Source organism: Molothrus ater, assembly GCF_012460135.2.
Source record: "Molothrus ater isolate BHLD 08-10-18 breed brown headed cowbird chromosome Z unlocalized genomic scaffold, BPBGC_Mater_1.1 matZ_random_MA36, whole genome shotgun sequence".
Taxonomy (NCBI): Eukaryota; Metazoa; Chordata; class Aves; order Passeriformes; family Icteridae; genus Molothrus; species Molothrus ater.
The window spans coordinates 950,252-964,304 of record NW_026530821.1 but is presented as its reverse complement, the minus strand read 5'-3'; the positions used below and the strand labels follow the sequence as shown (position 1 = coordinate 964,304).

At 49.2% G+C, this 14,053-nt stretch overlaps 1 protein-coding gene across 1 annotated transcript; it reads right to left on the bottom strand.

The window, feature by feature from the left end:
• Window positions 1–5,802: 5,802 nt before the first annotated feature.
• Window positions 5,803–13,072, bottom strand: LOC118699154 (serine/threonine-protein kinase PAK 3-like). Its single transcript, XM_036402933.2, has 8 exons — window positions 13,014–13,072; window positions 12,675–12,723; window positions 11,814–11,926; window positions 11,033–11,150; window positions 10,115–10,214; window positions 9,470–9,666; window positions 7,510–7,647; window positions 5,803–6,135 (listed from the first exon to the last, which is right to left on the bottom strand). The coding sequence occupies exons 1-8, from the start codon at window positions 13,070–13,072 to the stop codon at window positions 6,049–6,051; spliced, it is 861 nt and encodes a 286-aa protein (XP_036258826.1). The 3' UTR covers window positions 5,803–6,048.
• Window positions 13,073–14,053: the final 981 nt, after the last annotated feature.

Below are 14,053 nucleotides of genomic sequence, written 5' to 3'. Positions count from 1 at the left end.
ATTTTAAAAGTGAGCATCCTTTTTCACGAGGTAATATTTTCTTCTAGTTACTCAAAATTATTCATATTCAGCAACTACTCTAGCAGTAAATAAACCCACAAGCTCCTCCGAGACAAATCAAAATAGGACAGAACCTCCATGGAAAATATACCTGTTTTCTAGGAACTGCACAGAAAAATGTCTCCATGTTCTCTTCACTTAAAAGCCTGGGTAAATCCAGGCTCATAATCATGATACCCAAGAATTTACTGCCAGAGTGAACACATCAAACTCCAACACACAGGGACGCAAGGACACAACTGCACACACATCCCTCACACCCATGCTTGAACCATCTTCCTGCTGCAATATATGTTAGAAATAATTCATGCTATAAAAGAATGTATTTTATAAAGATTGCGAAATCCAAACGAGTCTCAGACCACAAGCAGCCAGAGAGGTGGATGTCTATTCAAGTTCTGAAGTTCCTGAAGGTGGCAGGAGAATAATCAGCAGTTAGCTCATGAATAGACACACCCAGCATGATGATCACTGTTATCCCGAGCCATCGGAAGACGCCTAAGAGTGATCATCGATCATTGCCCTGTTGATAACATTGATCAAGATAGCCAAAGTCACCAGAAAGATGCATGTGAATACGCGACTTCTTGGATTTGATCAACGCTGGCTGTCGACCAGGAAACGGCGATTGTCCAGCTCTGCACAGTGAAAGAACCAACTATGAAAATTTACAAAAGAAACTTGGACTCCTTTGCCTCAGGCATAATAAACTGTATAAAATATCCCCACAAGAAGCGGCTCTCATGAACGAGGGGGGGGGGTCCGATGCGATAGAGGTCGGATCCAGGTTCACCCAGCGCTGATCCCGGGCTCGACGCTGTCTCTTTGGCTGTGGTGGTTTTAAGGATCGTATTTTGGTCACAGAAAAAGAGAAATCTTTTCGCATTTTTGATAATTTGGCTTTTGATTGATCATTTATAACACTGCTGAGCTGAGGACCAGAAGCGACCGGAATAGCCCGGGCACTCCAGCTTCAGTGCAAGGCAGCCGGCAGCCTTGAAGGTACAAAGCGAGCACAGGTCGGAGCTCCTCGTGTCCGGAGCGAGGCCGGAGGAGCCCCCACGTGTCGCAGCCCCTCCCCAGGCACAGCCCCGGGCGCAGCCGGGGCCGCTCCGCCTGCGCGGGGCCGCTGCCGGGCGCTGTCGCGGCTCCTCCCGCGGGGCGGAGCTGACGCGGCCCCGGCCCGGCCCCGCTGCGCTCCGAGCGCGGCCCCGGGGCGGCCCGGCCGAGGTGGCGAGGGACGGGCGGTGAGGGGCCGGGGGATGGGGCGCTCCAGGAATGGGCGGACATCCCGGCAGAGGGGAGAGAGACCTGGCAGAGGGAGGAGTGAGCGGGAGAGCGGAGAGATGCTGGGAGGAGGGGGAAAATCCCAAGAGAGGGGGACGAGCCTGGGAGTAGGGGAGATCACGGGAGAGGGGGGGTGAGATCCTTTCCCAGGGTAGCCTTCCAAGAGGGTAGAGCCGGGGAAAGAGGAGAGAGCCTTGGAAGAGGGGGGAGATCTTGGAAGAGGGAGGAGTAATCAGGAGAAGGGGAGATCCAGGGAGACGAATAAAAGCACTGGCTACAGCCTGGGAAAGGGGGGAGCTTGGGACAAGGGGTAGCTCGGGACTGGGGAAAACCCGAGAGAGGAGGGAGAAACCAGGAGACGGGGGAGAACCTGAGAACAGGGGGGAGATCCAGAGTGTGAGATGCAAGGCTGTGTTTCGTGTCAGGTGCAAACAGGCGAAGTGTGTACTTGCAAATGCGAAATGTGTGGACATCGACAATGGGATAGTTGTGAATTCTAATAATAACTGAGGAAAATAAAGCATGGAAAAAGGCCTTTGAACCTATCTTTTGTTTGAAATTAACCCTGGTTGATTTAGGAGCATTGGAATTAAAGTGTTAAGGATGTTGCTTTTTGCTTGCATTTAATCCGTAAAAAAAAAAAAAGCTCTGCAATAATAACCTTTTGAAGTATAATTTTAGAATATTACTTGTATCCTTGAAACTATAGCTTTGGAAGATATATAGGAAATATGCTTATCTCACGCCTTATTGAAGCAGAGAAAAACAGTTTGAGAAAGGAAGATGAACATCACCTCAAGGACTTACGGTTTCGACCAAAGGGAAGCTGGACATCACTGTTATGAGATTTATAGTCTCTGCAATTAAATCCCATCTGGGGAGCTGGACTCCACCAGATGGGATTCGTCTTTCTTCTTTCGGAAACTGGACCATCACCATCTGGGGATACTCCTTTGAAAATACATCCTGAGAAATTCAAATCACAATAGTGTATAGAATTGTGATGTAATGATTTGGAATAAAAATTGCTGATGAGTAAAAATTGGAAATAGAAACTATTAAAAAAAAACAACTGATGAGTACCCCTATAAATACCTGTAACCATCAATTATCGGCGTGCAGTTGGAGGGAAAACTTCCCCCACTGTACCCAGCGCTGTATTGCTCATACTTTACCATATTAAATAATAAATTGATTGCTGCTTGAATACTGGCCTAGTCAAGCTTCTTATTCTTAACAGGAGTAGAGTGGAGAGGGCCTGGGAACGGGGGAAAGACGTGGGAGAAGAGAGCCCAGCGGCGGGAGTTCGGGAGCGGAGGCTCCTGCAGGCGGACCAGGAAGCCGGAGAGCCAGAATCAGGGAGTCCTGCAGCCGGGCCGAGAATGGGCGCGGGTCAGTGCGGTTCGGGGAGAGCGCGGCTGCGGGGCTGGCTCCGGAGCCGCAGGCGCGTGGAAAGCGCTGCTCGGCAGCCCCGGCGGCGCTGAGAGCACAGCCCTGCCCGGGGAGGCAGCGCCACGGGCGCCGCTCGGCTTCCCAGCAAGGCCTCGGCAACGCTCGCCTTCGCCGCCGTATCCGCGGCAGCTCGGAGCATCGGTCCCTGCCCAGGCCCGAGGCTCACCTGCGCCAGGTGCACCAGAGCATCGCCTCTGCCTTGACAAGCCACAAGGAGCAGTGCCGGGCAGGGACTGCAGATCCCCATTGGTGGCAGAGAAAAAAGAGCAAGGATGAGGTGTCACTGTCAAATGTGTTCAGATGCACTCACAAGGATACTATTGCTCTTGGCTCAGAACATGGAAAAGAAGTGAGCAGACACAAATCACAAGCTGGATGCAATATCCAGGGATCAGCTATCTGAATAAAATGCTACACAACTGCTGGAATGCTTAATGGATGACTAATTACCCCTTGCTAAGTAATCTGGACTTGTTAGGGACAGCATACTTACCTCTCAAAAATTACTCTAGAGCTATGATTAAGAAAATTTTGAAGAAAGGCTCATAGGCCCACATTTTAATGCAGTTGGTGTGGGTTTGATAAATGAAATCTACTTTAATGTCTTGATTTTCCTAAAGGTTTGTGGTTTTGTTTTTTTTTCACACACGCATGCATACTAAATTTGAGAATCTAAGGTAAGGTCTTTTCATAGGGGATATGGAAGAGACAGATCTTCAGTCAGCAATATGTCAGTGAGAGACAGCTGAGCGATGATTACTGAGAAGAACAGCCCTGCAATAGAGGTGTGAGCCCTGGCTGATACGCAGTAGAACCACCTTAGGCAGGATCAGTAACAAGCTTTTGAAGAGTGAAGGGCCTAATCCTTTGGTGTGGTACTGTATGGACTTTGGGATCATGACACCATTGCAAATAGGTTCCCTTTCCAGCAGAAGAGACTTCCATCTGCTGCCTCTGCCGAGACACTGGGAGGGACAGAGTGAGCAAGGCTCAGTCAGCTCGCAGGGTTATTTGCACAGAGGGGCTGCAACAACACGAGAAGCCAAAAGCAAACAAGCTCATAGCCTGATTCCAGAACTGCTCAAGCATCTGTGTCCTTGCTGGCAAGACAAGAAGGTGCTTCAGACTTTAAAGGCTGCTTCGTCCTTTGCAGGACCAGCCCAAAATCTCAAGATCTACAATAGAAAGATGGGGGGGAGGGGGGGGGCGTTGGGGGGTTTTTTTTGCTCACTGGGTGGGAATTGCTTCAGTTGCTGTTTTGAAGGGCTTGCCTGAGTTGGCATACTAAAACACAGAAAAAAAAAAAAGGCTGTGCTTTTTCTTAATGAAGCCACATTGTATCTGTCTTTCAGAAAGGAATAAAGAAAACACATTCTCCTCCCTTCCAAATCAGTTCACTACTCAAGCAAACCCTCAGGCACCTCCCTGACTCCCTCTCCCAGCAGCTCAGGGCTGCATCGCACAGCGCTTGCTGTGTGCCAGGGAACACAAAGCAGGCTGGCCTGGTGGGCCTGAATATTTCTGCCAAACACTCTGCATCTCACACCTTTGCTCTGGCTGAGTGCAGAACTGCAGGATTGCAGGCGCTTCCTGCCAGAGCTGCGTGAGGCGCTGGCTCCTGCAGACGTGCCCTGCCAAGCTGTCCCTGCCTCACGCTGGCCTCGCTTCCCCTGGCAGAAGTGCCGGGCCTGAAGGAGGCTGCCCTGTGCTCCACCAGCCTGCCGAGCAGCCCGGCTCCCTGCCCCGGTCCCAGAGTGCTGCACACACTGCTGACCTTGGCCAGGAGTTGCAGGGCAGCCGGCAGAAGAGGAGGAATCCTCAGCCAGCCCAGCGGCCCTCGGCTGCCCTTGGCCTTTCTCTGCTCCTGGGCACACTCCAGACGGCCAATGCCTCCAGGCCGGGCTGTGCCCAGCACGGCTGCGCTTCCCCTTGGCAGCAGCCAGCTGCCACCTGGGCTCTGAGAGCGCAGGATTCGCCCGCTCCAGGAACAGGCACGCAGGGCCCGGCTGCTGCCTCTCGCAGCTCCAAGGGCCTCCTTCCAGCCTGCCTCTGCCGGGGCTCAGCCTGCTCCGGCCTCTGCCTGGGCTCTGCTGGGGCTCCAGCCCGGCCAAGGCCGGGCCCGCTCTCACCTCACAGGCACTGACAGCTCTGCACCTCAGGAGACCTGCCGAGCACCCTCTCTGATCTTTCTGCTTTCTCACTTGAGCAAGGCTCTCCTCCAGCCAAAGAGATTGCATTTAGGGACACAAATCCAGGTGGCAGGAACCCCAATGCTCTCCAGTCACAGCTGAGGCCTGAATCTGCACAGGATGTTTGGCCTGCCTCATTCCTCCTTTGGTTTTGCCTTCAAATGCCCATTGCCCTTTCTGCCTCAAATAGAAGTACCAAAGCTGGCCAAAAACAGACCAGTGGGCCATATTCCAAAGGCAGTGTGGTCTGGAGAGGATGAATGGAGAAGATCCTTCCCCACTTTCACACCATGCCGAAGACACCGTGTCACTTTCCACTGTGGAGAGCTTTGTGGATAATTGGCTAGCTGAGAAAGGCCACTTTGATGTGATACCGTTGGATAAGGTTCGGGGAAACAAGCAGGGGATTAAGTAGTCAGTGTCCAATCACTGACAAGGGTCTTGATGACCTTGCTGCAACATGAAGATGGGGGAGAAAATCTTTTGCCAGAAAAATGAAGATAGCCTAGGTAGAATAGCCACAGGAATGTAAACATAGAAACAAAATAATCATTAGAGCATAGAGGTAGGTGTGGTTGATTCATGTGTGTTTTAACCAATAATGAGCTCAGCTTTGCAATATGTATAAGCTTCATTAACACCAATATAAATATGTGTGAGCTATCAGTAAACTTTGAAATTTGTTGTTCATGCATATTGTGTGCTGCAATTCTTCTGGTGACACGACATTCCACCTTTAAGAAACAACAGACAATTCAGAAGGAATTCTCGAGTTTATTCGCAGAGTGAGAAGGAAGGGAATCTTCAAGGCAAGTTGTGGTTTCATAAATTTTATTAATTTCCAATCCTACTCTGCAGTCCTATTAGACAATCCTACTCTAACCCTAACCCTAACCTTAATCCTAATCCTAATCCTAATCCTAATCCTAATCCTAATCCTAATCCTAATCCCAGTCCTAGTCCTAATCCTAATCCTAATCCCAGTCCTAGTCCTAATCCTAATCCTAACCTACAATCCTACTCTAAGAAGGTTGAGGAATAAATGATCCTGATGTGATTGTCACATTCTTGTCTCCTTCCTCTTCTTCACTGAAACAATCAGTGGCACCAGGCTGGACACAGGCTCAGCAAATCTTACAAATGGATGCTGCCCAAAGGGAAAGAAACCAAATCAACAAAAAACAATGAACCATGACTTTCCAAACTCAGTGCTTCACAGGATTCCTCTGGCTCCTAGGAGGATGCAGGAAGAGGACCAATGGGACCATCTGCACCTCCATCTTTATGTGCAGGACCTTGCCATCATAGGCAAACCTGGCCCAGAATCCCACTCATCCATTTATCCAGGTGTCTTCATCTTGCTGAGATTTTTGCCCTGCCAGTGCTCTAGAAATGGTGCTTTCTGTCCTTGGAGTTTCTTCTTTTCAGGAAACTCCAATGACTCACATAGGTCCCTGTCTTTGCAAGACAGGCACTGTGCTGATTCCCACAGGGACAGAAAGCAGTGTCTGCCTTTCCACACCCTGCCCCTCATGTGCTGGATGGCACCTTCCTTCCCAGCAGGGCCAGCCCAGTGGCACTGGGCCCTGCAGTTCCCTCTCTGCCACACAACCTGGCAGTAACCCTGGCACAGTTCCCGTCTGCTTGGGCGTGCCAGGCAGCAGATGGGGCTGGGACAAGTCCCTCCCAGCTGTCCCTGTTTGTGTGGCAGAAACCTCTAAGGGTGGGCTGGGGGGCACAAACCAGGGCCCCTCAGAGGCTCCCAGTGAGCCCCCCACAGCCCCTCCTGCCCACAGCCAAATCTCTGACTGCTCAGCTGGGACTGGCTTCCTTGGGTTCCACCACCACCATTTCATGTCTCTGTACCCTGCATTGCTCTACTTCAATTCTTTTGCCATTAGATAAAACTGAACACTCCACCAAATTACAAAACAGGGCAACAGAAACAGTCAGAGGACAGAGCACCTCTTCTCTGAGGACAGACTGAGAGACCTGGAGTTATTCAGCCTGGAGGAGAACAGGCCCAGGGAGACTTCATTGCTATGTTCCAGTATTTCAAAGGGGATTCTCAGGAAGTAAGAGACACCTTTTTTAACAGGGTCAGTTGCAATAGGACATGGGATAGTATTTATAATATATAATGGGGATTGAGTCAGATTAGGTCTAAGGAAGATCTTGTTTACTTGGAGCATGGTGCAACCCTGGCACAGGTTGCCCTTAGAGCTGGTTGGTGCCCCATCCCTGAGCAGGGATGGGGCAACCATTCCAGGGTAGGTGGGAAGGGGCTCTGAGCAACCTGTATCTCTTTAAAGATGTCCCTGCTCATTGCAGGACACTTGCACCACAGGACTTTTACAGGGCCCTGCCAGACAGCCCAGTCTGGGATTTCTCCAGATTTTCATTTGAAGAGCAGCAAGAGTGGAGGTGAGGAGGAAGGGGGCTCATCTGATGCCTTGGACTTGAGTGGGGGAGGAGCCCATCCCTCAGAGCCTGTTTCACCTGCAGCCCCTTCACATTTTACCTGCAGGAGGTCCTTGGCAGACCAGCGCTGCTCCTCATCTGTCTGCAGGCAGCAGCTCAGGAAGTCACGCAGGCAAGGTGAAAATAGGTTGGGCTGCTGCAGCTTTGGTGTCCCTTGTATGGCGATCAGGAGTTGAGGCTGGGGAAAAAGGAAACATGAGACTCCACCTGCTTCTTTCCCATCTGTAACTGCTCTCCCAGATCCCATTGATTAAGCTCCACTCTGCAGTGGCAGTTTCTGCCCTGGCAGAGACCCAGAGATGACTTTCCTTTACCAACCAAAACCCAAACTCCGATGCAGCCACAGCTTTTCCAACATCCCACAGATCTGGCCTTGGCAGCTGATTTCACTGACTGACCTAGTTAGTGGGAACTACATCAGCAAAAGCACATTTCCTTCCCTGAGGATTCACACCAACTTGAGAGGCTTTTTGGAAGAGGGACTTTGCTATACTAACTCTACTATTTCCCAAGGATTAGTACGTGAAAAATATCTCTTCAGTGCTTGTTGGTCCCTTAAGCACAGCTGCCATAAAACAAAACTCATCAAGCTTCTTGTCCTCTTCTAGAAAACAGTGGTAATTGAAGGAAAGAAAGGAAATCCACCAGGTATTCCTCAGGTAAGGAAACAAACATTTGGAATCTCATATTCAACACAGACATATTAAGATGCATGCACAAATATATTGAGGTGAAAATGCCTGCTTGGGTGCACAGGTGCCACCTGCAGCTCTGTCTCTCGGCTCCAAGTTTTAGCTTCTCTATGTGACAAAAGGAAACCTTTTCAGGGTCAAATCAGAAGAACTGCTGTGCCTATGGTCACCCTCTGCTCATTTGGATACTCAAGTCAATGCATTAAAGGTGTGCCCATCGCAGAAAGTGTCGGGTAAGAAATGGGAGGTTTGGCAGGATCTCCATGACTCCAGGCTGTGGCCTGGTCTCCATAATAGTGCCTATCACAATACTAACAGCTCTGTGCTGGTGGCACTGAAATAGATGGTGACCAAAGAGGCTTTATTATTATCCTCTTCAACCCAGAGGAAAATTTCCAAGCCTAAAACAACAAACACACTCCCCTTGAGTAGAAATAATTAGGACAGCTTTCTTTCCTTTTCCCACACCACCAGAGGTCACAAAGGGGGTTTTATCCTGTCCCTCTGCAGCTATGCTTAGCCACTGGCCATGGTGGGGAGCTGGAGTCCTCCCTATCATTAGAACTGTGCAGGCCAGGGACAGCCCTGCTCCTGTAGTAAAGAAACACAGCACTGGTGTCAACTGCCCACGTTGGATCCCAGCCCAGGCACCTGCCTGCAAGCTTATCAACTTGTTTAAGTACCAAGGAACAGCCAAGAGTTTGGCATACAATTCTAACTGCAGTCGGAGAAAAACACATCCTGAACTTATCCAGGCCATCCAGACACATGACTGAACAGTGTACAGATGACTTGAAAGGCTGAAAATTTCAAAGACCCACAGGATTTGGAAAAGATGATGCATTGTGGAGGAAGATTGATGTGCTGTGGCTCAAAAAGAAAAAGAAAGCAGAACTACTTTGGTATTGCTTTGAGGGTTGTTTCTTTTTTACTTTTTCTATAAAACTGAAACTGGGAAGACTCAACCTCCATTTCGAAGGCTATTTATCACACATCCAACCGTTCCACTGAAAAATTCCTGTCCTTCAGAGACAGAACTCCAACAGGGTTCAAAAAGCAAATGAGAAATGTCAAGCATGGCTGGAGGCCAAAATGGCAGGTTTCTAAACTGGTTAGGTTTCTGAACTGCCACTTCCCTTTCTGATGCAACCAAAGCTACAGCAGGTGCTGATGTGTTGCAGGGACATTTTTAGAAGGGGACCTTGGTGGAAGTGGTGCCAGCTGATGGCAATGGGATTTTGTCCAATGGGACACAGAACACGGGACAGGTGAAAAAGACAGTGGGATCAGTGAGTATTTGCACCTTACCAAGACAGGAGTTGCATTCCAGTAAGGAACTTCTCGTTCCACCATTTCGATGCCCACGATTCCCAAAGACCATATGTCCACTTTGGGGCCATATGGTTGACCTGTCACCACTTCAGGCGCCAGCCACCCAGAAGTGCGGGCCACGGAGCTCCGTCTGCCCTGCTCAGGGGTGAGCTGAGTAAAGAGGCCAAAATCAGCTGTGGAGAAAACAACAAACCATGAAAGTCAGCTCCAGTTAGGAAACCAAGCAAAAGAATTCCCCACTCTCAGGCTAAGAATGCGCTGTGTCATCTGTTGAAAATCAGTCCCTGCTCTATTTCCTCAGGGCTTTAGCCAAGAAAATATGGAATTGGCCACTTCAAAAAAAACCCCTCATGTTTTACACTACCTCCAGCAGTGGTCTTTATTTTCCTGAAGCTTTAGGCTTGTAACTCCCTTCCTCTGGAAGGGGGACACACACAGACCAACACCACTCTTGACTGCTTGTGGTTCCTTATACCTCTGTGCATGTTGCAACCATGTCATCAGCTCACAGTGGGTGTCCCTGCACTGCCACCAGCACCATTTTTGGGGAGCTGGCTGTCACTCCAAGCAGCCCCACACCCACATGCCTGGAACGCTGCACCTGACCAAGAATATACTGACCCAGCTTGACAGAGCCATCGGTTTTGAGAAGGATGTTGCTGCTCTTCACATCTTGGTGGATCACGTCGTTCAAGTGAAGAAAATCAAGTCCTTGCAGGCACTGAGAGAGAAAACAGAAAGAGGAAGCCAAAAATGAGTGATGGGATTTCATCACACAAGAAAGGAAACAGCTCCAAAGGATTCCCTCTCCAGGGGAATGGGCAGTAATGGCAGAACACAGTGCCACTGAGAGGAAGAGCTTGCTGCTCCAACACTTGCAGAGCAGGACCTTTCTGAGGAAAGGCATGTCAGCTTTTGAAAGAGCAACAGCACCTGCTGTTGTAGGCTGTCCCCTGCAAACCAGCCAGAATGACTGCTGCTGCAGTGGACGTGCTCTCTCCAAACAAGGGTTTGCCAAGAAAGAAAAAGTCCCTCCCTGTGGTATGAAGCAGATCACTTTTGGGTGGGAGGCTGCATGACAAAGGTTTTCTTGCTGGCATCAGCACAGACTTGGAAGTATCACATCAGTCACCTTCCTGAAGCAAACACTGTTTTGTCTGAGTACTGTCCTTTTCAGTTAAGGACTGTGAGAAATGAGTCTCTTTCTTTGCTGATCGTTTCAAATCCTGCCACCAGCACCTTTGCTTTTACAGGCAAGAAATGCAGTGCAGAAAGCCTTGAGATAAATGTTTAGAGAGGCAAGGTGGAGAACAGCAAATACAAATACAAGAGAAAGAGTGAGAATACAACAGAAGAAGGTAAGAGTATGGGAACAGAGTACAGTGAGTGCAGGGGCACTGGCAGGCCTTTCACTTGAGATGCTTTTGCATACCAGCCACACAGAAACAAAGCTTGGCACAGGAAATCACTCCAGCTCTGAGCCTCTGTTTCCCAGACAATCCTGCCCAAGCCCTGTGAAGCACAGGTAGGATCCCTGACCTCCCGACTGATGGTTGCAATCTCTCCTTCAGACACGTGAGTCTCGTTGATGACATCGCTCAGAGTGCCTCCGTCCATGTACTCCATAATCAGCCAGAGCTGCCTATCCACAAGGTAGCTGAAAGAAGGAAACAAGGGTGTGGAGATGAACATGCATGGCTAGGTTGCAGTTTGGAAACAGCAACGCTTGTTTCTGGATGCCTTTGTGATGAGGACAGAATAAAAGAAATAGACATTCTCTCTTGGCTGTGCATTGCTTGCAATCTGTGCAGTTTCAAGGAGAAAGGCACAGCTGTGGAAAAGGAGATGTCTTAGATGGGCAGCAAGCAAAATCTGCACTTTAGCAACAGCCCAGATAAAAAACCTGTTACACATGGTGTTTTGGAAATAAACACTATTCGTCCTGGCATACACAGTAATGGAAAAGGCACAACCATCCAAGGGAAATCCTCTGTAGGATGGTTTATCCGAACTTAAAAGGTGCTGAGAAAAATTTGAAAAAATCAAGCCTCAAAACAATGTGGAGGCAGTGAACTTTGAGGGCATTGAATCAGTAAAATAGGGCTGATCCAGGTTTTTGAAAAAATTTCGAACTGCATTTGTCAGGGTGGATTAATGCAGACAAAATGCACTCTCTTCCCATCCATTGGTGATAAGTAGAGAAATAATAATTAACCAATAATTATCAGCTCTATTTTCTGACAGTGAGCAAAGTGGATTTTTAACTGCATGCTTGCAGCATGTAAACAAACATTGCTGGGATAAAATAACAACCACTCACCTCTTTAAATAATTCACAATGTTTCGGTGCTTATTGATTTTCATGACCATGAGTTCATTAAAGGTTCCTTCCTTTCTGACCAGTCCTTGAAGATTTATTTTCTTTATGGCCACCTAAAATGATGTTGAAAATCAGTAACATTAAAAGCTGGTGGCATGAGAACAATTTCTCACATGGAGCGAGTGATTTTGGAATGACACAGCCAAACTGTGCCAACTCTCTTGTGATTAGACATCAGAATGGGAACAGATGTTCCAACAGCCCATTTCTCTGCTCCCTTGGGAGCCAGTTACAGGACATGTGGGGCCAGTGACGTTTTGCCTTGACCATTTGGTAACAATTATGTCTCAACTATCACTCTGACCACACTCTCTGCTACTTTGTTTGGCACTCAGAAGAAGTAATCCATGCCTTAATACTCTGTGGGTACATCTTGGCCTATGGGCAGGGCTTCTAGGGACACCTTGCAGATCTCTCCCTACGTGCAGTTCCCAAGGGCAGCACTGCAGGTGGCTAAGGAACTACCAGGAACTTTCAGATGTATTTGCTGGCAGCCAGAAATGAGAATTCAGGACTCTGAAGCTGAAGCCCCAAAGAGCAGTGAGGTGCTCGAAGGCACCACCTTTGTTTTAGCAATGGAGAGCGAGCGAGCGCGTCCTTCTCTGAAAGGAACCGCTGCCCTCCGTGCCTTCCTTCCGGCAGCTGAGGAGGACAAAGTCCCAAATGTATTTTGCAGGCTGGCACCAGTCTGTGCTTCTTGTGCCTTTTCAGCACAGCTCTGCCCAAAGCTCCAGCCACAGCTCACACCAGAGGGGAAAGCCCTCGAGTGCAGCAAAGTCTGCAGGTGCTGTTGACATTTACCTCTCCTCCTGTGGCAGTGTCAAGTGCTTTACAAACATCTCCAAAAGTCCTAGAAACAAAACAGAAGCAGAGAAAGGAGAAGCCATTTAGATCTTGCAGTGAAAGCCAGCCCACACAGGAGATCTGTGCTGTAAATGCCTAAGACCTGCAGAACACTGGAAGAATGGAGATGTCTTTGACAATGCCTTCTGAGCACACTTAGAAATTCTGATCCGCACTGACAATCTAAGACCAGTGCCTGAACACACTTGCAGCTTGTCTGACTTCACACTTGATACCTATTCCACCAGCAAAACACCTGATGCATAGTTTTGTAAAATTAACATTGCTTGGACTCACCCACTGCCAATATTTTCCAGCTCAATGTATTTTATAATAGGATTTTCCATCTTCACCATTCTCCCTGAGGGAAACAAAATGCAAGATGTTCACTTTAAAGCAGAGATCCCACCTTCTAGGAGATACAAAAGGCAGCCCCACTGTCTGGGCTCTGAGGCCTCCCTTTGTGGACAGCTGGCTAACAACAACAGGAACAGGAACTGGAACAACAAGAAAAGAACAGCAGGTCCACAGCACAAGTGGCTGGCACAGAGACTGATTTCTAGCATCCTTTGAAGTGAGAGACCTCTTGACAGCCGACACACAGGGAAGCACAGGGAGATACATTCAGAGGAGACTGAGACCAGAAGGGAATACCTACCAAGGCAAGTAAGTTTGTCATCTAGAAACATTAAGGAGAGCTGGAACTAGCAGTGCCTTTGTTTTCTTGGAATAAACACTGTGAGATTTACAAAAGGTTTCCTACTTGCTAAGATTAAATGCACCTGGACATCCAGAATCAATTCCTCTAAACAGATGTCAAGTTCAGAACAGAAGGAATATTGCCAAGTGTTCCCATCTTTTCCACCTTGCAGCAGTTTGCCAGAAGAATGCCTCTGTGTTTTGTAAACCAGAGCAGCTCATGCTAGAACCAATCCCGATGGGGCTTTCAGCATTAGGACCCTCACCCTTTATGAGCAGGCTGAGCTCAAAGATGCCCTTGCCCGTGCCCCGCGTGAAGAACCACGCCGCTTCTCTTCACCCTGACAGCGCGGATCAGTCGCTCCCATTGCACTCGCCCTCTCGGCACCGTACACGTCCCCATCTTCCCATCTCAGCACGGCGGGCACAGGCAGAGAGGACAGCAGTGCTCCTCAGGCGCCCCTATGACACAGAGAGCTGCCCAGAGGAGATGCTGACCCTCTTGTGAGTCCAGGCCAGTGACGCAGAAAGCCGGCCCAGAGAAGGGCTGCTCCACAGGCAGCTCCGCGCTGCAGCAGTGCCGGCAGCAGCGGGACCCTCCCAGCCAAGGAAGGCTCCAGCCTCTGCAGTCCCTCCAG

Excerpts from the sequence above, each read along its gene's own strand:
- LOC118699154 (XM_036402933.2), bottom strand. The coding sequence starts at position 13,072 with ATGGTGAAGATGGAAAATCCTATTATAAAATACATTGAGCTGGAAAAT. Across the intron at positions 11,151-11,813 it reads ATTGTGAATTATTTAAAGAG|CTACCTTGTGGATAGGCAGC; the intron begins GTGAGTGGTTGT and ends TCCTTCTTTCAG. Across the intron at positions 10,215-11,032 it reads TTGCAACCATCAGTCGGGAG|TGCCTGCAAGGACTTGATTT; the intron begins GTCAGGGATCCT and ends TTTCTCTCTCAG.